Below are 25,505 nucleotides of genomic sequence, written 5' to 3'. Positions count from 1 at the left end.
TACCTCCGGGATCGCCCCGTGAGAATCGAGATCCGCAGGATTCCGAGCCCGGCATTGTCCAATAGGGGCAGTTCCGACAGCGCAGGATTCTGTGCGACCAGCCAGTGGTGGGGGTGCCATGTAGCCAATCCAAAGGAGCGGTCGCTTGCATGGTGATACAGTGAGTATCAAACACAAAAGGTGCAGCGGTTCGGAATGCCTGCAGGCAACAGATGCTGGATTTGTGTCTGACTGCAGCTACTGTCTGTCGAACAGCGTGCGCCTCATAAGTCACTGCTGTCCCGCCACCGCTCGTCCCATCCCTCCAAGGCCCCTTCATACTTGCCCACACCAGCTTGTACCCGCAACCGCATAGCGCCTCTCGTTCCCTGCTCATATGAAGCCAGATTGAGGACGTCGCCCCTCGGGTTCCAGCTTTTCTGCACATTGATTGTCTTGTGCTTCCCGATACGAACCAGGGAATGCTGGAACATGGGATCGGGATGCGTGTCAGCGATCGAGGTGAAGTCAAGTTGCACCACATTGTTCTCCACACCAGCGAAGATGGAAGGCGAGAAAGGCGACGGAGACGTAAGAGCGTAGACGGGGGAGTCGATGGACCGACGGTCATTGCGACGCTGGTTGTGCCTGAACTGGTTCCGCGGGTTGAGAAAAAGATTCCAGCCGTAATGGCTGCTGTGCCATTCTGAACCGGCGTCTCCGTCTGTGCGTGTGCCATTGCTGAGGGAATTGCTCTTGGTTCCATGTGGCCCGCCGACATGCGCGTACTGAAAGGCTCGCCCACCAGAAACACGCATGTCGAAGAACTTGACGATGCTGTGGCGCGAGCTGCCGACTACAAGCCTCTCGCGCGCAATCGTCTGCAGGGCATACACCGCGCCATCATCTGTTGGATCCCAGTAGCAAGATTCGTATGCTGCAGGCGAGCGCATATCGTGCACACGAACAATACCGTCGTAACCACCGCTCAGAAAGACATTTGGATCGTCCTTCGCCGAGTGCGGCAACGGCAGAGGCGAGATCGGATACACCGATGACTGCCTGGGCTCGCCGTCAGTCGTCACCTCGACTCTATCCAGAGCACCCCAAGGAGTGGCGTCAAGGCCAAATTTGCGTATCGGGCCCTCTGAGAAACCCGAAGGGGTGATTGCGTAGACGTGAACCGGCTCTGTAGAGGGTCCCAAACCAATCGCAAGAGTTTCGGGGGAGAGGAAGCGGGTTGACCATATGCGGGAAGGGGTGTGATTTTTGGACAAACTTTGCAGATGGCTGATCGGCTCTATCGTGTCTGCAGCCTTGTGCACTGGGTACAATGCGACGGCCGAGTCTGCGAAAGCAGCTGCGAGCAGAGGGTTCTTGGACGACGATGAGACATGAACAGCCTTGACGGGGCGGCCGTCGGTATTGTAGATCTCACGGCGCCACGCGGGCGGATCATCTAGCGTAAAGGTCACTAGGTTCAAGTCACCGTTAGCTGTGCCCAGTATGACCTGTTCAGCATCCGGGTGAGGCGTCGCGCTCCTCTGGGCAGGCCGGAGGATGTTGACGCAAGTAATATCGTCTCTGCCCTCAAAGGAACCGGGTATCTTGAAAGTGAACCAGCTTGTTCTATGGTGATATTGGTCGAAGTAGTGCTGTCGATCTGCTTGCGAGACTTGGTCCCATAACCTTTCAGTTGCTGGGCCCGACTCCTTGGCCCGGATAAGTAGATCGGTCCCAGCGCCCCACACGAGTATCTCTCGACGACCGTACGCAGATCCATCAGCAAGTTCTTCATACGAGTCCAAACTGGGCTGGAATCCCATCGTCTGTCCTCGGGGCCGCTTCCATTGCGTCAACGGCTGTCCACTGTTCAGGGAGACAATAGAGCCGGCAGGCTCGATGTAGCGACCAACAAAAGCCTTCCGGTCCCAGTTCCTTGACAGAGTTGTCAACGAGTGGGCCAGAAGACGTGCGGGCTGGTTGATTGCTGGGTAAGAAGGAAAGCGACTGCGTAGGAAGATTTTCCAACCATCGTGCTCTATGAATGTGTGCAGCTTGCGGCAGGTTAACGACAGGTCGCGCAGGGCTTGAGCGGTGGTGAAGTAGATAATTATGTGCGACAAGAGCTCTATAGGGAGCTCTTCAAGTGCTGTGGGCATTTTTCTTGCAGGTGTTGAAAATCTGTGTTGGATGGCTTTAGGCAGCTACGTGACGGCGAGAACGTCATCCTTGGGGCTATCGATAAGGCCGTACATGACTCATGAGTCTCGCCAAGAGCGGCCTCGTTTTCATTCGCGTGCCCCCTCGCGTCTCTTCGCCTCGTCTTTCTCGTGCCCGGGCCACTTTACCCGTGAGCACACACCTTCTCTCAACATGACTCCACCAATCCAACTCTGCGCAGCCGTGACGAAGCTCGTGGCTACGAGCCTCTTAGGAATGCCTTACGGCCGTGAGCTAACCTTTAGGCGATTGGAAACATCGTGTTCCCTGCCGACTGCAACATAAGACGTCCAGATATGCTTCGTGTGGCTGGCGGGGAAGTGTCCTGGTCTCCACAGCCAGCAACCAATTTACCCGGTGGGGAAGCCTGCTTCAGTATGCGTGGCGATCACAGCGGAAAAGAGGCTACCGTACCGTTGCGACCGGCGGCTTAAAAAAGCATGCAATTTCTCTCAAACACCGACTCGCTTGCAATCGCATCTCCGAAAAGGCATCTTCCCTGCAACAATGGCCTGGACTTCACTGGCCCCCGTTCTGCTTTCTGCCTTAGTGGCGCAGCTTGCACTATGCCAGAACCTGACATACACCAACCCTATTCTGCCAGGCTTTCATCCCGATCCCAGCTGCATTCTCGTCGCTGAATGGGACAATACCTTTTTCTGCGCCAGTTCGAGCTTTTTAGCCTTTCCTGGCATTCCCATCCATGTCAGCAAAGACCTTCAACGCTGGCAGCTGATTGGCAATGTTCTCAATCGTCCCGGGCAGCTTCCTGAACTCGCCAATACCAGCAGGCAGACTAGTGGAATCTGGGCTCCAACTATCAGATATCGCAATGGCACTTTCTATATTGTAACCACCTTGGTTCATGACGATCGAGACGCGTTCGACTCGAAACGTTGGGACAACGTCATTTTCTCCTCCAGAGATCCCTACGATGACGCGGCGTGGTCCGATGCTGTCCATTTTGCCTTTGAAGGCTACGACACCAGTCCATTCTGGGACGATGATGGCCAAGTCTACATGACGGGTTCACATGCTTACAAAGTGAGGCCTGGAATCGATCAGATGCCCATCAATCTTCAGACTGGAGAAACGGGTGAGCATGTCAACATCTGGAATGGGACCGGAGGCCTAGCGCCCGAAGGCCCGCATGTGTACAAGAAGGATGGGCTATACTACCTGATGATTGCCGAGGGTGGGACCGGTCTCAACCACATGGAAACGATCGCCCGATCCTCGTCCGCAAACGGTCCCTATGAACCATATCAGGGGAATCCCATCTTGTCAAATGCGAATACCTCCGAATATTTTCAGACTGTTGGCCACGTTGACCTATTCCAAGACACAGCCGGGAAATGGTGGGGCGTCGCACTTGCTACACGCTCGGGGCCTCAGTTTCTCACATACCCAATGGGTCGCGAGACTGTACTCTTCCCTGTGACCTGGGACGAGGGAGAATGGCCTGTTCTTTCTCAGGTGAGGGGCCACATGACTGGCTGGCCGCGCCCGTCGGCGCCAGGCTCCATTGTGGGAGCGGGGCCATTTATCTCATCCCCTGACGTTGTGGATTTCGCCCCGGGGACGGCCCTCCCTCTCCACTTTTTGCACTGGCGATTCCCAAGGGCAGATGCATATGCCATTTCACCACCCGGACATGAATACAGCCTGAGGTTGAAACCGTCAAGGCTGAACCTGACAGCATACGACGCACAAAACGCGACTGAGGACCAGACACTGCTGGCCAGACGCCAGGTCGACACACTATTCACTTTTGGTGTGGATATCACATTCTCGCCGCAACACGAGGAAGATGAAGCAGGAGTAACAGTGTTCCTCACTCAGAATCATCACATGGATCTTGGCCTTGTCCTACTCCCTTCTCGAGATAATGACTCGGTTACATCCGCGCCGACGCTGAGGCCACATTTCCGCTTCCGCGCGACAAGCTATGTCGCTGTTCCGGATCCGGTGGTGGTGCCCGTGCCTGATGCCTGGGTAGACCAGACTCTCAGGTTCGAGATCAAGGCTGCTAATTTGACTCATTATTCTTTTTCTGTCGGGCCGAGTGCACATCAGTCGCAGATGACGACGGTCATGTATGGCGCCGGCAGCGTGGTTAGCTGGGGTTTCACAGGTGAGCGCTCGCTTAGAGAGCTGAAACTCCTGTTTTGTGATGACAGAGGGCTAACCCATCACCCATAGGAACGCTAGTCGGCGTCTATGCTACTAGTAACGGCGGCAATGGCTCGACGGATGCATATGTGAGCCGATGGAGGTACCAGGGACAAGGCCAAGTGATTGATTGACGGTTATGTGCTTTCGATGCCCTTGAATCCCGATGCGCGCGAGGACATGGAGGCGTGAGTTCCGATACCCTCGCCTGATATGAAATGTTATATTACTAGCATTCTTCTGCGCAAAGTAGCAAGTACAACTAGACGTTAAATTAAGCACTTCGCGACCAATCAACTTTTAGTCTGACAGGCCGCCCCAAATGAGGCTCAGCCATGTTCCGTGAGAGCCGTCCGCCGCCATCAAGACGACAAGCAAGACCATCGTAGCGCAGCATCACTGGCTACCAGCATGCCTCTGACCCATGTCGTTCTATTCCTTCCCCGCCATCCATGCTCGGATCGACCTTCCACAAGTGATTAACCCGCCAAGCCCCACGTCACGTCGGCCTCCTCCATCCCCAGCCGAGTCCTCGTATCGATAAAGGCCCGGGGCCCTACGTGAACGGCAGATAAGCATCACACCTCGGTGAAACTCAACGAACCCATCACAGTCCTCACTGTCAAAAGGCCCCATCAAACTCGCTTTCCTTTCGAAGCGGCAGGAGACCTCACGATGCTCGTGCACATCTTCGTCATCGGCCTCTTCACCGCATTGCTCTACCGGCATGTCATCTACCCGCTCCTGCTTTCTCCGCTGAGCCGCATCCCCGCGCCGCACTGGTCATGCCACATCTGTCCGCTCTGGATTTACGACCGCCGGCGCCGCGCACGCGAGGTGCGCAGCGTGCACGCCGCGCATCAGGCTCTGGGCCCTGTCGTGCGGCTTGCACCCAACGAGATCTCGGTCGCTAGCATCAAAGGCGGGATAAGTAGGGTGTACGCCGGCGGGTGGGAGAAGGATGGATGGTATGAATTTTTTGCGAATTTCGGGTGAGTCCCTGTTTAAGACCCTTATCGTACGGTACCAGACTTGACCTAGAAATTCGATTCTACTTTCCATCATCTTCCAAATCATTTCCTCCTCTAATTTCCTTTTTTTTTTAAAAAAAATAAAGATTGAGTCAGCCTCTACTTTGTGTTTTTGACTCAAGTTTGCAAAAAAAAAAAAAAAAAAAAAAACGAAAACATGTTTCTTACGGTCTCTAACTTTCTGTTAGTGTCCCCCCAATGTTCGCTACAGCCGGTGCAAAGCCGCACTCGACTCGGAAGCGCATGATCAGCAATATCTACTCCAAATCCACCATTCAATCCGCGCCATCCCTCCGTGCAGCCACCGCCGTCATCTTGCATGACCGTCTCCTTCCTCTTCTGGCTTCCTTGACCTCCAGCGGCAGTGACGACGACAATGGCGGTAAGACCTCGGTGGCGACCAGCATCTATCCTCTCATCAGCGGTCTGACTATGGATTTCGTGACGTCGCACATCTTCGGCCTGGCGTCGGGTACCAACTTCACGCAAGATGCCGAAGCGCGTGGCCGCTTCTTGCACTGGTACAAATGCCGCCATGGTTACTCGTTCTGGCCGCAGGAGTTCCCGGGCTTCACGAGCTGGGTGAAGCGGTGGCTTGGTTTGAGGCTGGCCCCCGAGTTCGTGGATCAGGCAAACCGGGACATTGAGAGCATGACGTGGGACATGTGCGAGAAGGCTGCGGCTGTCTTGGCGCAGAGCCCGGAGGAGGAGGACTTGGCGTCCTCGAGGCCGGAGGCCTATCCTGCCGTGTACAGTCAGCTCAGCGCTGCGCTGGAGAAAAACTTGGCGAAGAAGGCAGACAGCACCACTCCTTGCGACATGTCTGAGCGCCGCGTGCAGATCGCCTCGGAAGTGCTTGATCACTTAGCTGCTGGCTTTGATACCTCGGGAATTACGTTGGTCTATCTTGTGCATGAGCTGTCTCAGCGTCCCGAGCTCCAGAAAGCTCTCCGGTCTGAGCTTCTCAGCCTATCCACGCCCATCACCGCTGCATCTGCACCTGAGATCCCCGACGCGAAGGAGCTTGATTCGTTGCCGCTGCTCCAGGCCGTGCTGCAGGAAACACTTCGTCTACACTCTGCGATCCCTGGCATGCAACCGCGCACATCGCCGGCCGGCGCATCGCTAGGCCCGCCAGGACACGAGTACGCTGGCTTGCCAGCCAAGGTGCGTGTGGCTAGTCAAGCATGGACGCTGCACCGCAATGAAGAGGTCTTTCCAGACGCAGAGCAGTGGAAGCCAGAAAGGTGGCTGGATGAAAAGGGCGGCTTGCTCACTGCAGAGAGCGAGAGTGGCGGCGAACAGTACCGTGAGATGATGAGATGGTTTTGGGCCTTTGGCAGTGGCGGAAGGATGTGTATCGGCAGCCATTTGGCCACCTATCGTGAGTCTCGAACCTTTCCCCTGGCACGCATACGCGTTGCTGAGTGAGCACTGACGGCTTGGCCAATACAGAGATGAAGTTCATCATCGCCGCAATCTATTCAAACTACGAAACCAATATCGTGAGCGACGAGGGTATCCAGCAGTGTGATGCATACACTGCGCCGCCCGTGTCCGACGAGCCCCTGATGGTAACTTTCAGGCGTGCAAAGTGAAGTGCGAATAGGGAAGAGGCACATCTCTGCTCGACACTGTAAAGTCAATTATTCAGAGTTAGAAGAAATCCAAGACGTTACTCTGTGCACGCGTGCATAAACAGTGCAAAGCAGAAGTAGAGCCGAGATTATTGTTCGTCCAGGAGGGAGGAACAGAAACGACGGTTCGACGTGAGTCAGTTGCCTAGGAAGGGCTTAGAGTGGGGCCAGAGGTGTGAACGAGTTCTTCAAGAGGCCATTGGCTTTCGGAAATGACGACGTCTTACGCCTCCCGGGGCGGCTAAGCTCGAACAGGCCGGAGCTCGACAGGGGGAGGCAAAAGTTGCTGTGGATGCGTGGTGTTGAGCCTCCGGGTGGCCGAGAGAACAGGTGTTCGGCGTCTGCGAAACGTTCGTCGTGGGTCAGCGCGCGAGCTATGTTGTCAGTGCTAGCCAGGATAAACGGTGTGGCTTGCTTGATGCAAGTAATTGCGGGCGGCAAATGGCTCCGATTCGCCGCGGGAGGGTCGACGGTGGCTGCTAGCTCGATCCTCCAGCTTCACGCCGTCGATGCTCCCCACAACGGGGCAGGCGGACCGGCAGGCCAGGGCGCGACTCATGGAGCTGCAGGGCTGGTGATGACAAAGGATTCCAGGGACCTGGACGGTCGTCCCTACGGCGTGGCGAAACAGCGGAAAGCGGTGAGATTGCTTGCGAGGATGAGACAGGCCGCGGCTGCAGGCCCGAGGACGCAGCCGGGTTTTCAGCAGGGCGTGTTCCCGTTCGGTGAGAGGCTGAGGTCGCACAGGCAGCGCTGGGCGGGGTGCCGGGGGGCGGTTCCGCTGCCCTCATCAATCGATCTGAGGCTGCTTCTTGCGCAGGTCCGCGCAAAAAGAACGGTGCAGCAGCGCGTTGCTTTTCGGGCTCGCCAATGCCTGCCGCGCCGCAGCGCGGGCCGCGCAAACGGCAGGTCGACGAGAAGCACTGGCCCTCGATCTGCCTCTGATCGCCCGGGCTTCACAGCGGCTGCAGTGCAACAGGCCGCGACCCTGGTCGACGCAGGCCTCTGAAAGCGCTTGCAGAATTCTATCAGCTTTCGGTGCAGCTGCGTGCGATAGCTCAGATGGCGCGACGCAAGGCATGTGAAGCCCCAAGGGCGGCCGCGGGCGAGCTGAGCCCTCGCACGATATGGCGGGGGCGCATGGGCGTCTAGCGCCTGCTGCGCAGCGAACCGGGTCGCCTCTGCGCAGCTCCGCGGCGGTGCGCCCCCTGCGCTTGGCCTGCGATCCGACAGGGCCAGGATGCCAGAGCGTTGCCCCCTGCCCATGGCAACCCGGTGCAAGAGGTTGCCGTTGAACCTTCTTTTGCTGCTGCCCTAGCGCCAGATGTGCAGCGCGCTGTGCACGCCGCATATGGGCCATGCTGATCCGCTCCGCAGTCTCAGGTGGAATGTTGCCGCGCACCCACGACGTCTGCTATATCTCGCGAGACGTCCCCGGCCGCTGTCACAAGCCACGGCTCTCGTTCCCTCGCGGCCGCTCTCACCACCTCTAGCACGCCCGCCAGCTCCCCAATCCGGCGTCGACGGCCACCGGCGCTAGCAGCAGCAGCGCGCGCGGGAAGCGCCCCCATGCCCGCGAAGGGATGCGCCAGGCCCAGTGGTCCCTTACTTCGCCATCACATTGCGTTCTCCTCCAGCCCCGCGCGGCGGGCGTTGAGGTAGCGCTGCGGACGGGGGCTCGTTGCCGGCTAGCAGCTGCGTCGGCCGCCTTCCGCGCGCCGCCATTCGTGAGCCCAAGTCTGGTAGCGAAGATATCTTAGCCGGAGATCAGCAGAACCTTGAGCTCGCCGTGGCGCCGACGAGAACGGGCGAGATGAGCCAGTGATCGCCCGCACAGCTGCAGGTGTACTCAGACGCCCAATCCTGACCCCCTCCGTCCGCGCGACACCACCGCGACCTCCTCTCCCCAACGGCCTCCTGCCCGCCGGGCGCCGCCCCAAGCGCTCTGCCCGGTCGGCCTCCGCCTCACGCACCGCCTCGCGGCCGACCTGCCCGCCGCCGCCGCACGTGGCCCGCGAGCCTTGGTTGACCGAGCCCGCATCCGTCGTCATCCTCCCTCCCAGGCCCAGGCTTATCCACGGTTCCGGCGAGCCCAGCGCGGGGTCACCAGGCGCGCCCGCAAGCTCGAGAGCACGGCTAGATCCGGCACCCGGAGCTGCCTGACGATTGCCCCTCCGCCCAGCGAAGCCGCGATCAGAGCGCCGCTAGCAGGCGTGACTGCATAACTCTGTGCCTGCGGTGGGTCTGGCCATCGTCACTTCTCCCCAACTCTCCACCCCGCGATCACGCTTTCTGCCCAGCTCCCGTGGAGCCGCAACCGCTCGTTACCCGCTCGCCGGATGCTTCTTTCCTCGATGCTGAGATCAAACCTGGCCTCATTCCCTCTTCCTACCGTCCCTTCGGATTTTGGCCCGCCTGTTATCCTCCGCACTTCTCGCCAGCCCGCCAAGCGCCCACCCAACCACGCTCTGCCCTCCCCGCTACTTGTTTCTGTTGGTCTCGTAGAACCCTTTCTGTTTTTCTGTGGAGACCAACCACTCTTCTTCCTGCGCCGATAGCACTTTCAACGGCCCCCCGCCGCCCTCAGCTGCTGGCGCTGCTGGCCTTTTCCTTTTTACTTGAAAACCGGCCCGCCTCCTGCTCTGCTTGCCTGGCCTCAAATACCGCGGTTGTTCGACTTCGCCGGCGCCACTGTTCCAGCCTTTCTCCCCTCGACTTCGCAACCAGGTTCCAAGCGGGCTGCACAGAGCGCCCTGCCGGCCAAGATGATGCCCACGCACTTTGGACCGCCTTCGGGGAGCTACATGCCAATGTACATGGGCGGCCCGGTCTACGCCCAGCAGCCTCAGCATCAGCACCAAACGGATGTTCGGCCATTGAGCAGGTACGGCGGAGACACGTCGCGGAGTTCGCCATCTCACGACGCCCGACTCCCAGCTGATAATGTACAACTTAGCGCCGATGTCGAGCTTGTCATCCGCCAGCAGCCCAAGGAGGCTCTCGTCACCGTCGACGGAAAGGAGAAAGGTGAGTTTGCACCGACCCGACGACTTGTGAGCCTGGGCTGACGCCCGGCGAAATGCGACAGCGCGGAAACCTGTCGATCCGCCTCCCATCATCCAGCTGCGCGTGAAGCCGAACGCCGATCCTCAAGGGTAAGACGCTCAAGCTCCGTGGAAGCTGGCGGATGCTGACGACATTCAGACACTACATGCAGAGTCCGTATCTTATCATGATTGCGGACTTGTGGCACCCTGAAGAAGACGAAGCCAACCCAGACAAGGCTTTGTCAGGTACCATTTGCTCGTCACTTCATCGCCTGAAGGATGTTGACAACAAGGGTAAGGATGGCATCCTGATACCCGTGGTCGCAGACTCATCCTCGTCCTAACGCTTGTCAATCTTAGATGGCGCATTCTTCGTGTTTGGCGACATTTCAATCAAGCAGCAAGGCGAACACCGCCTCCGCTTCAGCCTCTTCGATATCCACAAGTACGTAAATCCGTGGCTTGCGACAGGGGCCGATACTGATTGCGCAGGCCGGGCAACGTGTATGAATTCGTTACCAGCATTATTTCAGACAGGTTCAAAGGTGAGCACAAGGCATGTGTGCTGTATTTGCGGGAGCTAAAAGTTTTCAGTCGTGTCCGCAAAGGACTTTCATGGAATGGACGAGTCCACATACCTTTCCCGCGCTTTCTCGGACCAAGGAGTTCGACTCAGGCTTCGCAAGGAACCAAGACACGTGATGGGGTGAGACAACCGATTGTGCGCAAGATTGGAAAGTTGATACTAACGTTTTTGAGGAGACGCAAACGATCGCCACCCTCACAGACATTCGAACAACCCCCACCACAACAGTTTCAACCTCCGACGCCCACCAATCCCTCTGCCCTTGCGTACCAAATGAGCAGCGCCACGTACCACTCGGGTTATTCCACGCACGCTGACGGATCTCCTATCAAACGACAGAGGGTGGACGACGATGCCTCGCCGCGGTACAACGCGAGCCACGTTAGCTCGTCCCCATCCGCGCAACAACTGCCGAACAGACAGGGGAATTTACCCGTCCAATCACCAAGCGGTATCAACATGAGCATGGGCACTTGGCCGGCAAACAACATAGGTTATAGCAGCAACTACAGCAGCTATGGAAGGGGTATGTCAATGAACAGTACGTCAGCTCCCCAGGAGCTGACGACCATGGGCCCACCACTTGGCGGTGCTAGACCGACTCTTTCGGCTGCTCATACGAGCAGTATTGGTTTACCTTCGGTTCCCTCGCGGAGTAGTAATCTTTTCGCAGGACTCGAGCCCTATACGGACGACGGACTGACCCTGCCCCCCTCGTACCACGATCGCACAGACAGCCTCTCAGGATCGATCAGCCACATCGATTATTCAAATCACGCGACAGACGGTACCCGTGGCATGCCTGTTCAGTCTCCAGAGCACGGCTCACATTTTCCTCGTTCCGAATTCCACTTCCAGCCGCCCAATCTGCAGTCCGGTTCCCTCATGAATCCGTTTGAAGGCAGCGGAAGCAGGGCCGGGACTCAATGGCCGGCCGTTCCAGCCAGCCGGTACGAAGAGCGCGTTGATCGTGCACGCTCACACTACCAACTCAATAGCCTTCACCACCCGATCGGGGGCAGCGATGGTCATCACGCATCCCCGCATCACGGTTCTGGTTTTGACGATCAGTACAAGCATGAGGACCATCATTTCAAGACCGAGGGGCAGTAAGATGATGGGATGTACTCCCATTGGATACGGATTTCGATGGTGATGTTGTAGGAGTCCAATGTCCCTGGATTGGAGTGAGGGTGGTGATGCAATTTCCGTCGACGACGCAGGCGATGAGATCATGACATTGAGGCTGGCCATGTGTTTCTCTCGAAAGCGACGGGCGTCGACGTTCTTATACCTACTGATTTCGACTTATCCGCGGTTCCTTGGAGTTACGGCATAAAAAGGGCGGGCAAAAACGGCTGCACAGAGGCGTACCACGGTCCCATTAGGCGGCAATATCTTCTTTCGCGACACTTCGAGCATCGTCTGGTCAGTTCTACCATGGATTAGTCGGGTCTCCCTTGTTTCCTTCAGACAGAAAGACATGAGGGAGGTACCTGGCTTTTGGCTTTCGTGTATCATGGTTCATCTTCTGTCTTTCTCTCCACCCGAAGGATGTCCATGATGCTATTACAGCTGGACGCTTTTGTTCTTGTAGTAGTTGTCCTTCGACTCGCGTTGGCAATTGTGTGTTTTCTTTCTTTCTGCTGGGTCGGTCCAGAAGTCGATTTGCATTGCTGGAGAAAAACTTTTACCTCATCTTCTAGATCATGCCCCATGGCGGAGTCTGGCTTCTTGGTTGATTCATTCTTGCTTGCTTCATCTGTTATCGAGACCGAATTTTGCACTTGCGTCATGTTAACAGCCTCACATCGTGCTGTCTCGTCGTCGGTCATCCCTCATCACGATGTACGGTTCAAAATGGTCGCCGTCATGCATTTACGGATCTTTGTATGTTGTGATTTTGCCTTCTAGCTAAGAGACTGTATCGTACGACCAAATAGCGAGATCACAGCAAACATCGCATAGGAACAAATGACTACATTGAAGACGGAGCCCCCGGCTGTGCTCTGCTGAAGGCTTGGGACTCTCACTGTGCCTTCGGCAGATCTAAGACCCGTTCTTGCAGAGAGCTAGATGCATTAGTAAAACGTCGGACTATCTTCTCCGGACGTGGCATCCGCCGGGCCTGTTGATCTTCCTTTGTGGCTGACCTAGCGCATAATGCACCATTTACATGTGAATACAATTTAGCTTCATCCCTTGGTCCGTAGCCGCACCGAGCGAGCTCCTGAACAGTTTAGCACAACTTTGCTAAATAATGTCACTCCTGCTTTCGGCAATCCATTGCGAATCCAACTGCCTTGTGGCATCTTCATTGATGCTTATTGCGCATGAGGCTTGAGACTACTAGCTCTCCAGCCTCGTTAGTCAAGCTGAGACGAGATCGCGTGAATGATTCGACCGCGGTCGAGATTTTGGCAGTATCACAAAAGATCCACAGTCGCGCAGACCCATCAGTCACAGCAGGGCGTACAAGTACGCAAAACAGTCTGGGAGAGGGCCTATTGTACCACGTTACGTCTCATGTACAGTGCCAGCCTTCTCTCAGAGTCAATGCGCCTTGTCGTGAGAAAAAGGCGTCTCCTCGTGTTTTCTAGTCGTTTCATACATCGCTCAGCAGTACATACGCTCTTCTCGGTGCATCTCCTCGTCGATCTGCCCACGAAACGTATTCTTTTTCTACTCTACCTGTGGAAACCTGACATTGTCGTGTTTTCTCTTCATGGTCACGGAATTCCATGTAACGGCCGTGCCAAACGGAGCTCCCAGGTTCATGAAAATAAAAACATAGCAACCTCCTACCATCTACCGACGTTCGCATGATAGCTTTGTTGGCTCTCCTTGCTTTCTTGCCAAGCACGCCTCTCCCTTTGATGGAGTGACAGATGGATCCTAAAACTACTATCAAGCGCGTCAAACCGCTGGTGCCGAAAACATGGGTGCGCCAGTATCTAGCCAGGAACAGACTCAACAAGTCTCTTTAGGAAAAAGGCGGATGGTTCACTCCGGGTCTATGAGCGAAACAAACACGGAACAGGTTAAAAGTGAGAAGTGTCTATCAAGTAAACATTCGAGCGGGCCCCAATTATCAGCACGCGTAGCCTAATATCAGTGGTCGCCATAATCACTCTTCGCTCCACTCAAGCACGGCACTATCAATTTATCGCGTCACCTCTTCTCGAACGCTGACACGCGCACACGACAAAAGGAGACACGTCGACTCCCGAAAAAGCAAGGCATGCATGCGGCTTACGGGAAGTTCATGCAGCCCATGTCGCTCTTAGTAAGTACCTCTCCGTGTTCGCACTGCATCCCTGTCAGCAACACCACCCACGCTACCTCGCGCTCCCTGTCGTGTCGTGTCAGGGGCCCCTCCGGGAAAACGAACGAGTGGGATGCAAAAAAAGAAACACCAACACAGTGCCACGTGCGTGCCTCTCACGAAAGGTACACTGTGCGTGCGTTTGATATTTCATGCGCGACAGCGGCCGCAGCGGCCGACTTTCCTTTTCTTTCTTTTTTTGTCGGAGCAAAAATGCAATCAATACTCGGCCAGCATACGGAAAAATATACACCGGCAGCTTGGGGGCCTCGAGAGCCCCCAGTCATTGGCTTTGGCCAACTATGCCGACTTGTCGCAATCACGAATCTTTGGTTCAGCGTTTCGTCCATTTCTCCAAGCTCACCCACACGAATATAGTGTCCACGTTCCACAATATTAGGGGCTGAGAAGAGGGGGAAAACGTTGCTCGGCTTGCTAACGAAACCCAAAGAAACAGGCATTGTTCATCTGTCGCGAGGAAGAGCATTTTCTCACTAGACCTCAGCTTACTTCGTCACCTCGAACATACGGCTCCATGCCTTCGGCATCAAAAAATACTCCTTCTATGTCACGGCCTGGGCGTAGAGTCAGCATATCAAGGGCAATGGCATTTCAGCTTTTTAGCACAGGTACTTCTGTTTTGCAGCAACTAGCTAAGGGCTCTGCGAGAGTATCGTACACAAGTAAAAAGAAGTAGAAGGGAAACAAAGACAATGACACAGAACAGGGATCGCAGCACATGCAACCGAGTGCAACTGAGATCTACGAGAGCAGAATTCTTGCAGACGGGTCCTCTTCGAGCATTTCGTACCACGCCGACTGACGCGTCGTCTTCAGGAAAACAGAGGTGAGTGAGGAAGAGAGCGGCACGAAAAAAAAAAAAAAAGAAAGAAAGAAAAGCACAGGATGAATATGAAATGACAAGCGGAGAAAGAGTTTTGAATTAATGAGAATGATTCGCCCAATACTTTCAACTCAAAACCAGCAGCCTTCGTGACTTTTTCCCCCTTCCCTCTCGTGAGACGGCATGTCAAAACAAGAAGCAGAATATGGTATTTCCCTAACGTCCCTCTGAACTGGAGGATTCATCGAAAAGAAATAAAGCCAAAACATGAACAAACGCGGAGAAACGCCACCATCATCCTGGACGCAATTACTCATGACATGATTGAGAGAGATGGATGCAACCTCGAACCGTAAGACAAAACGGAGAGGATGATCTGCGGGAAACGAATATTGACGACGGCGGGCCTTCAATCAGTGGCACTGCCAAGTGGGAGAGCGGCGCCACCGGCTATTTCGCCTGCACGAAGCGAGCACCCGGGGATATGGGGACGGAACCAGGCCGTATGTAAGCATATTGGTGGTTCAGACATCAGGGTCGTCTTCACCAATAGCGTCGATATCACCATCGGCATCTAGATCCTCGCCAACCTCGACAAGCGAAGGGGCAGACTTGCCCTTCCCGTTACCAATCTCCTCATCTTCGCTCATAGCCGTTGCAGCATCGTCGTCGTCGTCGTCTTCCTCAATCTGCTTTGAATAGCCATTACTTCGAGTCTTGCCGACCCCCTTTCCCTTGCCGATTCCCCTTACATTGTCTGGCTTTTCCTCGCTCCCATGCCGGCTATCGTTGGCCCCATCAAGCCCGTTTACCACAATCTCTCCGAGCTTGCTCCTTGTACGGCGTCCAGAAGGCATAGAAAGAGGTTTGCCATGTCCGGCGAGCGGTGTCTCCGGTTTAGCGCCACCGAGAGTTTTGCCGCTCCTCGTAGAGCTCCGAACGGGTGTAACGTTGCGCCTGCTGCTGGAAGAGAATGGCCGTCCACGCTTCTTCGCGGCCGTGCCAGGAATGGGCGGAAAGACCTCAAAGCGAGTGGGTGGTATGCCGGCTGAAGGATTGTTTTTGGCTGGTGTTGATTCCTGACGCGAGGTGCCGTTGGCCTGTGGGGTAGAGGGGTTTGACTTGATAGACCCGGTGGATTTCGCTTTCGGCGTTTTGGGTCTCTGCGGGCTTTGGGGATCGCCGGAAGAAGCCACGTCTTCCTTCCCTTCGGCCTCATCATTCTGATTGTCTGATTGATGGCCATTCGTCTCTGGATGCTCAGCAGCCTCTGTCATTTGCACCCCTTCTTCTGGCGCGACCTTTTCATCGTCTTCGCCCTCACGCTGTGCAACTGTCTGCAAAGGTGGGCCCTCGTCGTAGTGAGAGAGATTGTTGTGTCCCATCACATACGGAGTCCAGACAAGACACTCGGCATTGATCTGCGGATACTGCTTGGCCTCAAACTTGTCGATATACTGACGGAAGTAATCATAGTCCAGGCGCAAGGCGTATTTCTTAGTAACAGGATCCCTCACAAGAGCACGCAGGCCTTCCAAAGCGGATACGATGTCGTCGGCCGTCATGCCTGTCCTCTCGGAGATGGTTGTGATACTGATGGGTCCGCGTTGGTCTATGAGCTGGTAACAAAGGATTAGCCGCCAGTAACTCCGGTAGGAAACGAGACCCATGTCCGATAGCGGCTTCTCTGGGGAGCCGGTCTTCTTCTCTACTCGCGTGAGGAGGTACGAAAATTCAATCAGCATGTGCCCGAAGCCCTTTCGTTGATGGATTGGCAGAACGAGAATACAGGATACGTTGTTCAGACTGCTTGGCCGCTTCTCCTTGGAAAAGTATCCGACGAAATGGCATCCGTACTCGTCTGTTTCCGTCATGACGTAGAATAAGAATGGCTCCACATCATAGTAGAGCGTTTTGGAGCCAAGGAAGAGTTTTGCCAAGAGACAGAGGTTTTGGCAGTAGACAGGATTCTTTCGTCCGTCGACCTCGAAAAAGGAAAAACGTCCATCACGGTAAATTTCATCGCCTGGGGGGTGTTTTGCAGGACATTTGAGCTTGTGCCTCCAGGCAACGTAGTCAGAGTTCATGTACTTGAGGCAGAACTCGCAGATATAAAGGACTTTGTTCCGGCTGTATTCCTCTGGATACGGCGCAGCGTGCCACGTGTCGATTTCGTACCCTCCAAAATTGATGCATTTGATCTTGCTTGGTGGTCCCGACACCTTCGAGCTGCGGCTGTGATCACTAGACGTGCCTAGTTGAGCGGTCTTCTTTTTCCAGTCGTCTTCTGCTTTTAGACGTGCATCTTCAAAGCGTTTACGGTCTGCGCCACCAGGAAAGGTTTTGCTCGTATCAGCTTCCGCTTCAGATAAGATGCCTCCATAAGGCTTGGACTTTGATTCATCCATCTCGCGATCGCCGAAGCCGAAGAATTGGGTGAAGTTATTATGGAGCGCCGGGTAGTGAGAGACTTCGGGTTCGGCAGCGGCCGCGGCTGCACGTTCAGCTCTCCTGGCCCGGTCACGGGCTCTCCGCTTCTTCTGTTTTGCAGTTGAACTTAGTACATCTCGCAGCTTTGATGTGTCTAAATTCGTAAAGGCAACGACGAGTTGCTTGTTGGTGGATTTGAGGATTATGGCACCGGGCTGGTCAACCTTTTGAGAAGCGGACCTTCTTGGCCGCGTTCGGCGCGATGACCTAATAGCGTTGGACCCTTCGTCCTCATCCGACTCTTTCTCACCGTCCGTTACCACCGGTTGCGAAGCCACGCGGATTGGGGCTGGCGATGAGGCATCCGAGTCGTCGGCGTCAGGCTCGGATGGCGTTTGCGTCTGAGAGGATCGGCGTCGCTTTCGAGTTGAACGCACAGGCAGCGGCTGATCCTCCGGCTCTGCCTTGCGTTTCCTGAGCGAGCGGGAACCGTCCATAGGATCATCTGGGTGGATCAAGGTGTTGAACACAGAATGCGAGTCGGGCTTATTGGTCCCTCGGGAAGCGGGCAACAAGTCTCTGGTGAGCTTTTGAGCAGAAGAACGCCGCCGAACAGCAGGGCGTGGAGTCTCTTCCTCATCAGCTTCCAGATCATTTTCCACGCAAGCCGTGCAGCGCCAGTTCTCGGCATCTGTACAGCGGTGAGCAGATGCACGGCGCATTGGGACCGAAGTCAGAAGTGCGATTGGCTTGGCTTACCTTCCTCAGTCTTAAGTGAGTTAGCGTCGCGAGCGCACTGCCGATGGGCTGCAGGAACAAACATCAGCATATATTAATCTTTCGCCGCATCTGAGCTTACCATTGTCCCCGCATACAGCGCACGAGAGATATTCCTCAAACTCCTCGCTGGGATCATGCTCCTCGTCCTGACCACAGAAGCTGTGTTTCGGAGATCAGCGTCAGATCCACATGAGTGTTTAGCAGACTTACACGCAGCGATTGGGGTCCACAATCTCGGCATCGCCCTCTTCTGCTGTATCACTCTGGCCCTCCCACTCATTTGCCCCTTCCGACTCCGAGTCACTTTCACCATCGGCATCAACCTCGCTCTCGCTGCTCTTGGACTCGTCTGAAGAGTCGTCGAGCACGGCTTCCTCGTCGTCCTCTTCGCCCTCGGCGTCAATGTCATCGCCTTGCTGCAGCTTGACTGCTCCGACTGGCTCGCCAGCATCCTCATCGTCATCAACCTCCTCGCCTTCAGCGTCGATGTCCTCGCCTTCGGCATCCATATCGGAGCCCTCATCGTCGGGTAGCGGTTGGCTGTGGCCCATGTACGGCGCAGGCTGGATCATGTCCACGTCCTCCTCGTGCTCAGCATCGACGTCGCTGTCTTCGTCCTCGACCGTGTTGCCCATGCCTTGGCCTAACAGCCTACTCGGCTCGGCGGCCATGGCATACGTTACGACCGAAGCCAGCTTCGAAGCAAAGAAAGCCAGGTTTACGTGATGTCGGCAATGGAACTGGCGCGCGCAGTTTGGTTTATTGCCCCGTCATCCGGTCAGTGGCGGCGCTGTCGTCGCGTAGCGGCCGGTCGCGTTCGCGTTGGCTGCTGGCTGTCGCTATGCGCCCCGACGCCTCAGCTACGCGGCCAGGTCGCGCATGTATATGGACAGCCGGAATCCGCAGGCTCGCCGGGAGGGGAGGGCGCGGTGATGGAGCGTGTCGGTAGGGCGGATGTGGTTGATCGGCGGCGCGGGTGGGCTGCGATTGCGTTCGACGCGTCGGCGCAGGGGCTCTTCACGGGAGCGAGGATAGCGGTTTCTGCGACTTGTTGAGAAGCAGAAGGCTCGGCGACACCAAAACCGTAGCTCTCGCGCGCGAGAAGTGCCGTTGGCGGATGTAATGACCCCTTGGTGTAGGTGTCTTGGAACGGAGAGAGGTGCTGGCTGGGGGCGCACGGACGCGCCCGCCGGCCATTCAACCTCCGGTCTTGCCAGTACAGCTGCCGTGGGCGCGCATCACCACCGCCGACAACTGCTCGACACCCCGAATACCGCCCCGCCTACACTCGACACTCGCCACTCACAATGCCCGTCCCCTTCGAGGCGCTGCTCCCTTATGGGATCATGCTGGCCGTATGTGCCTTCCCCGCACCGCGCTGCGCGCACCACCACTGACGCAGCACCCAGTTCTTCGGCCTCAGCGGTGCCGGCATGGCCAAGCTTAAGAGCCTCCAGAACGGCGGCAACCGCACAAGGCACTCGCTGGATGCTTGGGATAGGGTGAGTCTATCAGTCTCCTGCGATTGATTCGAGCAGGTCCGCTAACGCCCGGCAGCAAAGTACGATTCGTGCTCTCTCCTTCCTCACCCGTGACCGGCGAATACTGAACGGATGCAGTGATGCAGCGCGACCGCAGGTTGACTGGCTACCTCAGAGGTCAGACGGACAAGCCAGAGGCACCGGAGGGCTTCGAGTTGAACAATCCCTGGAAGGTAGGCAAGGCCATGGTGAAACGCTTGCGGCAAATGCTAACTCTCAACGCAGCTCGAGAGGCGGGTTTTGTAAATCCAATACCAATGCGAATCACTTTCCTCAAACCCGTAAACGCCAAGTCTGTACAATTCTATATAAGAGAATCCAGTGGTACTTATACCCGGATACAATACATGCATCATTTGAGTTCGGACACCAGACCTTTGATTCCTGCACGTTCCGGTTTGCTCAAATTGATACCAAAAACCCTGTCTAACACGGAAACCCGCTCCTCCTCGTTCTTGAAAGTTTGCTGCGACTCTGTTTTGCCGTGAATGCGCAATTTCAAATCATCTTGGAGGATCATGATTCCAACCAATTCCGCATTCTCGGGAGAATCAATGACCATCTTAGCGCAGATTACCTTTTGCGTAAACCAGACCTTGGAGCTCGTGCTCGTCCAGTAGTTCATGAGCTCATAATCTTGTGGCAGGAACTCTAGCTCGCTGAAGCAGTACATGTCCAGCCAGGGCGATTCGTTGTTCGAACGATGCTGGTACACCCACAGCCTCTGGTTAGGGTCGGTGTTTCCGTCGACATTTTTCCAGGCCAGCCGCATCTCCGCCGGAGCGATTTGGGTGGTAGTGGTGTCGCAAGCATTTCTCTCCAGGCGCAGCGGGCTTGTGGGAGCACTCCAGCCCCCAAACCCAACGTCTATCATATACTTGGCGCCATCAATGGTGACCAAGTTGATCATATGGCTCCTGTGACACGGTGCTCGTTAGCGAATCACGGGTCGCGCGTACGTAAGCAAGACTTACCAGCCGCCGAACGGTGCTTCTGCACCACCCTTGACTCGCGCACCGGCCGAGTAGACCTGATAGCCAAGAGATCTCAGGACGATGTTATGGACCAGGTTATTCTCCATGCAATAACCCCCTCGGCCCTGCGTCAGCACCTGCTTTTGGAATAGCTCGTCGGGATCCAGCGAAATACGGCGGTGCTGGGAATAGTGCAGGCTGAGGTTCTCGAACGGGATGGCGGAAAGGCTGTGTTTTTGCAGCAGAGCCAAATAGTCCAGCTTTTCCTGTGGGCTTAGCGGCGTGACATCATACTGGTGCAGACTTTCCGACAAGCAGATGCGGTCAAAATATTGGCGTAGCTGGGTCCTTGTGTAGCGCGGGGGGTTGGCCATGGTCCGTTCGAAGCTCGCAGGCCGCGAGGGAATGTTCTTGCCAGAGTCGTACCGCCTGAGCGCGCTCCTCATGAGGGGCGATCCGGAGCTTTGACAAATGACGGAGATGGCGTTTCTCTTCGGTAGCGGGGCTCTGAAACTTGTGGAGAATCGGCACGGCAACAATAGGCAGATCAGATCCGAGTCATGCGACGTCGCCAAGTGCTAGAAGATGTGCAAGGAGAAGAGCTACGCTTTGTTGGACTTATCGATGCTTGGGCTGAGCGTGCTCAAAAGGCGGATGGCGGCGGAGTTGGTGGCCTTTTCGCCGTCCGCTTGCTCAGCCATGACAAGCGGTCATATTGTCCGATGCGCAGCGCGCAGGCGGAGGGATGGGATATCCTGGTCTCGCATCGTATGCCTCATACAGTGACACAGCAGTCCCCGGGCAGCGGAGTTTCCTGGGTCGGGAGCCGGAAGCGCAGAAGGCTGCGAAACATGTCATTTTTCCCGAACACGTTTGTCAAGGATATCACAGTGGGTGCCAAAAGATTCAAACCAATCATAATTCAGGCTCGCATGATGGGTAGTTGAAGCAGTTGCCCGGACGTACATGGAGAAGCTTATAGGAACGTTCCATTAGGCGGTAGCTCCAGCGCTCACGTGAGTCGAATGCCATAAGGTTCCTCGCGGTGGCGATTGTGGAGATCATTCTGTAATGCGGCAGTCTACCTATGCGGGTGGTTGCAGTCCATGTCCGAACTCGACACCGAAAATTCAGATCTGCAGCACATTTGCGACTCGACATTTTCTTCGGTCGCTCGTGCGACCGAGAATAGGAGGATGTTTCGCAACACGTGTGGGCGGTGGACCGGGAATGTTTGCACTATCGGCAGTCCCACACACCGTGGAGGTGGGGCAGGCGGCGCTTTAAACTTGCGGCTGATGAGCGCCCTGTGGCAAGCGGCAAGAGCGATACGTACACGGCGCAGTTATCTCGCTAGCCCAACCCCTAGCCAAGGGTAAGAAAGCACGAATTGGGCTAAGCTCAGTACTCTGCAGACGGCGAACCAATCAGCGCACGCGTTGCCCCTGAGCGTTTCCCAAGATTTAAGGAACGAGAGGGTGTCCGTCGTGCCCGCATCAACCGTGTAGATTACCGAGCTTATGTAAATCTCGGCGGCTACGCGTCTGACTAGTGAGATAACCGCGCCGGATCAGCATGTTTGCCTGCCAGCCCCTTAATTGGCGTATGAGTAGTTAGAAGTACGGCCGGCGCTGTTGTGCGCATGAGTTTGCTAAGTTCATTTTTTTCGTATCACGGCTTTTACCTTTTGATGCTCTTTCATTCATTTGCCGGTCGCTGTCGTCCTTACCTCATTCCACTCCTTTCCATGACCTTGCGCCGCGCGTCGCCCACTTAGTGACCACCCTCGAGCGCCCGCCTTCACTCCGCCCTCCCTAATACCTACTACCACCACTCGATCGCCATGGATTTAGAACCGCCTCGGCCATTAGCGTTTGGGTTCCCTTCTCCGCATGGCCTCACTCCTGCCCTCGACTCACCAACTCTGGGAAGCTCCGTGTATAGCCCCAATCCCGCCGTTCTGTCTCCTCCGCCCGCCGACATCCTCAACGAGAACTACAAGAGCGCCGTCGCCGACAACTATGCCGACAGCGCCAACCGCAATGGCAAGCCCCGCACCTCGCACGCGCTGGACCCCAACGACGCCGTCGTCATGCACCTGCTGGTCGAGACGGCAGTCGGCGACAGTCTGGGATACGAGGTGCTTTCGTTCGAAGAGGTGGAGGCGCTCAAGAAGGAGCGGACGTCGCTGACGTCCAAGATGGAGGCCGTGGGACAGAAACTGGCATTGGAGACCAAGATGCGCGACGCCGCCCAGTCCCTCAGTCGGCTAGACCCGAAGCGGCGCGGCTCCAACGGCGAGGAAGGAGCAGACGAGACGAGCAACGGCGCCGACCAATCGGCGAAGAGTGAAGCTGACTACAAGGCGAGCGCGCAGAAGTGCGATGAGTTGTCGCGCGAGCTCTGGCAGATGGAGAGGAGATCCAGGCAGATTGAGAACCAGTTGCTGAGACACACGGCTGGAATCCTGCAGATGACGCACAAGGGCCCGACTAAGCGCACTCGGAGCAGACAATCACTGGCGAACGGTGCCCCGCAAGCCAATCGCCCGGATAGCCCCGCCAGCAGCTACACCTACGAGAACTCTGGCGCCCGGAGCCCTGTTCGCCACGACGATAAAGACGCTTTCGACGACCGAAGCCTCTATAGATCGCCGGAAAACCTCGACAAACTAGTCGACGCACTTAAGCATGGAAAGGCCTTGACGGCCCGCTCTAATCCGCTCGGAGATGACGACTCGCCAATGACTAATGACACACTACAATCGGTGGATAAGAGACTGGAGGACCTCAATGACCGGCTGCGCCAGTTGATCGTCCAGGCTAATCCTGACGCGAACAAGGAGTATGATGCAGGCCCGAGGGGCACGGGAGATGGGAATGCAGCTCAGCGGGCCGCCAACATTGAGGAGAAGCTGGACTACCTGGACCAGGCGCTGCGGGACATTGAAGCTGAGCAGAGTAACATGCGCTCGAACGGCTCAATGCCCTCAGGCATGGGAGAGCGTCTGGAGAACATCAACCACCAGCTTTTCCAGCTTGTCAGCAGAGCGCCAAGAGAAAACAGCGAGGAGTTTCCTCCGCCTCCTCAAGAAGGCGCCGAAAACCAGCTTCAATACATCGACGATGCTCTTTACGCCATGGAACAATCACAGCAAGAGCTTCTTTCGCAGCTGGAGCAAGCCCGCAACGCCGATACTTCAGAGCTCACTGCGTACTGGAAAGAGCAGGCCACGGACTACGAAAAGGTGTGCGAGAGCCTCTGGGAACTCATCCGTACCGGCCACGAAGATGCTCGCCAGCGGAAGCTGCAGCGCAGGAGGGTCCTCGAGGCGGACCCGGAGGCCGAGGCGGAGCTGGGCGAACTGTCGCCCGACGAGGACCCCATGCCGGAAGAGTTCACGCTCAGCCGCTTCAAGAACCACGTCGAAGATATGTACCGCAGGGCATCCGGCTTGAAGGAGAAGCAGTCGATCCTTCGCCGCCAGATCAAGCAGCAGCGCGAGCTGAACGAGAAGTCCGACGCCGAAAGGGAGGAAGAGTTCATGCGCCTGCGCGGCGAAATCGACCGACTCCGCCATCAGCTTCACGCCAACTCTTCGGATTCCGGCGCGCTGCAGGGCGCCGAAGAGCGCATCTCAGAGCTCGAAACGGCAAAGTCGGAAGCAGAGGCCAAGGTCGCCGAGCTCAGCCAGAACCTCGAGGCGTCCAAGGCCAGCGAGGCGGAGAAGGCTCGCGCCATCGAGCAGAAGGAGGAAGAGCTCGCCAAGACGGACAAGGAGCTGCGGGAGCTGGAGGGCGAGATGGTGAGGCTGCAAACGGAGCTCACAATGGCGAAGGCGGAGCTGGATGGCGCCTACGGCACTCGGGCACAGCGCGCTGCCGAGGTTGCATCGAACCCGGAGATCAAGCGCGAGCTGGAAGAGCTGGGCAGGATCAACCTGGAGCTGACGGGACAAGTTGCGCAGCTCACAGAATCCCACGCCGCGGCGCAGCGCTCGGCCAAGGACGTGGCGGAGCGCGAGAGGATGCTGCGCGAGGAGCTTCGCGACACCATCAGCGAGTTCGAGGAGATGACCAAGGCCAACGTCGAGAGCGAGAAGGAGCGCGAGGGCCTCGAAGGCGTCATCGACAACCTCCGCGAGAAGATCGAGTCGCTCGAGTCGCAGCTCTCGGACGAGAGGATGCGCTGGCTCGGCATCAAGAGCCCGGCTGCCGTGCCCACGCCCGGCGCCCCTGGCGCTCCGGGTGTCGTCCTGACCGAGACTACCAGCACCAAGGTGATGCGCGAAGAGTTCAGGAAGATGATGAGAGAATCGAGAGCAGAGGCTATAAAGGCCCTGAGGGTAAGCCTACCCTTCCCTCCCTCAACCCAGTTGCAGTCGATCACTAACCACGTACTTTCACCAACAGGCCGAACAAGACGAACGCAAGAAACTAGAGCAGATCATCAGGCACCTAAAGAAGGAACAGCTGCCCCCTCCCAAGTCGCCCAAGGCCGGACTGAGCCGAAGCATGACGGCGGTAATGTAATCCCCGCCGCCTCATCGTTGCTCTTTTACCTCATACCAGCTGTCCTCACGATTATCATGCAACGGGAACCGCGAGACTGTTGCCCGCAAGCTCCGGACTGTACCAACAACATTTTAAAATCTCGCTGTAGTATTTCCATCTTCTAAAAAAAACAACTCAGAAAGCAGCTACCAAACTTACACGCAGAGTCAGGCGTAAAGGGAGTTTTGTCTGTGTCGTCTCTCAGGAATTGTTCATCCGCCTTTTTCTGTTCCACTTCATCAAATGGTCTTTTTCTTCCATCTTACTTACCATTTTTATTATTTCATTCAGAGACCGATTGGTGTCTCGCTGGACGGCTATCTCTGATTTCGAAAGGGCGGCCAAGTTCTGATTTTGCGTATTTTGTTCTTCAGCCTGCTGTC

At 56.2% G+C, this 25,505-nt stretch overlaps 7 protein-coding genes across 7 annotated transcripts; 4 read left to right on the top strand and 3 right to left on the bottom strand.

Annotated features, from left to right (window-relative positions):
- Window positions 1–263: 263 nt before the first annotated feature.
- LTHEOB_7832 (F-box domain cyclin-containing protein) lies at window positions 264–2,141 on the bottom strand (the record flags this gene model as incomplete). The annotated part of the gene is made up of 1 exon (XM_035517242.1): window positions 264–2,141. One exon carries the CDS (start codon window positions 2,139–2,141, stop codon window positions 264–266), a length of 1,878 nt encoding a protein of 625 aa, XP_035370851.1.
- A 568-nt stretch (window positions 2,142–2,709) lies between these two features.
- On the top strand, window positions 2,710–7,003 carry LTHEOB_7831 (Glycoside hydrolase family 43; the record flags this gene model as incomplete). The annotated part of the gene is made up of 5 exons (XM_035517241.1): window positions 2,710–4,336; window positions 4,405–4,477; window positions 5,004–5,366; window positions 5,594–6,789; window positions 6,861–7,003. 5 exons carry the CDS (start codon window positions 2,710–2,712, stop codon window positions 7,001–7,003), a joined length of 3,402 nt encoding a protein of 1,133 aa, XP_035370850.1.
- Window positions 7,004–9,807: 2,804 nt separating this feature from the next.
- Window positions 9,808–10,799, top strand: LTHEOB_7830 (Spore development regulator vosA; the record flags this gene model as incomplete). Its single annotated transcript, XM_035517240.1, has 7 exons — window positions 9,808–9,926; window positions 9,999–10,069; window positions 10,131–10,197; window positions 10,247–10,383; window positions 10,450–10,534; window positions 10,582–10,634; window positions 10,684–10,799. 7 exons carry the CDS (start codon window positions 9,808–9,810, stop codon window positions 10,797–10,799), a joined length of 648 nt encoding a protein of 215 aa, XP_035370849.1.
- A 4,569-nt stretch (window positions 10,800–15,368) lies between these two features.
- Window positions 15,369–18,725, bottom strand: LTHEOB_7829 (ATP-dependent RNA helicase; the record flags this gene model as incomplete). The annotated part of the gene is made up of 4 exons (XM_035517238.1): window positions 15,369–17,965; window positions 18,034–18,081; window positions 18,134–18,213; window positions 18,265–18,725. 4 exons carry the CDS (start codon window positions 18,723–18,725, stop codon window positions 15,369–15,371), a joined length of 3,186 nt encoding a protein of 1,061 aa, XP_035370848.1.
- Window positions 18,726–19,361: 636 nt separating this feature from the next.
- Window positions 19,362–19,841, top strand: LTHEOB_7828 (Nadh:ubiquinone oxidoreductase kda subunit; the record flags this gene model as incomplete). The annotated part of the gene is made up of 4 exons (XM_035517237.1): window positions 19,362–19,409; window positions 19,464–19,556; window positions 19,682–19,768; window positions 19,821–19,841. 4 exons carry the CDS (start codon window positions 19,362–19,364, stop codon window positions 19,839–19,841), a joined length of 249 nt encoding a protein of 82 aa, XP_035370847.1.
- Window positions 19,842–19,947: 106 nt separating this feature from the next.
- On the bottom strand, window positions 19,948–21,015 carry LTHEOB_7827 (Arylamine n-acetyltransferase 1 protein; the record flags this gene model as incomplete). The annotated part of the gene is made up of 2 exons (XM_035517236.1): window positions 19,948–20,512; window positions 20,570–21,015. The coding sequence occupies 2 exons, from the start codon at window positions 21,013–21,015 to the stop codon at window positions 19,948–19,950; spliced, it is 1,011 nt and encodes a 336-aa protein (XP_035370846.1).
- Window positions 21,016–22,412: 1,397 nt separating this feature from the next.
- LTHEOB_7826 (Involucrin repeat protein) lies at window positions 22,413–25,101 on the top strand (the record flags this gene model as incomplete). The annotated part of the gene is made up of 2 exons (XM_035517235.1): window positions 22,413–24,914; window positions 24,982–25,101. 2 exons carry the CDS (start codon window positions 22,413–22,415, stop codon window positions 25,099–25,101), a joined length of 2,622 nt encoding a protein of 873 aa, XP_035370845.1.
- Between the last annotated feature and the right edge of the window lie 404 nt (window positions 25,102–25,505).

The sequence above is a fragment of the Lasiodiplodia theobromae genome, assembly GCF_012971845.1.
Source record: "Lasiodiplodia theobromae strain AM2As chromosome Unknown scaffold_24, whole genome shotgun sequence".
NCBI lineage: Eukaryota > Fungi > Ascomycota > Dothideomycetes > Botryosphaeriales > Botryosphaeriaceae > Lasiodiplodia > Lasiodiplodia theobromae.
The sequence above is the reverse complement of the archived record's forward strand: the minus strand, read 5'-3'. Positions and strand labels throughout refer to the sequence as shown.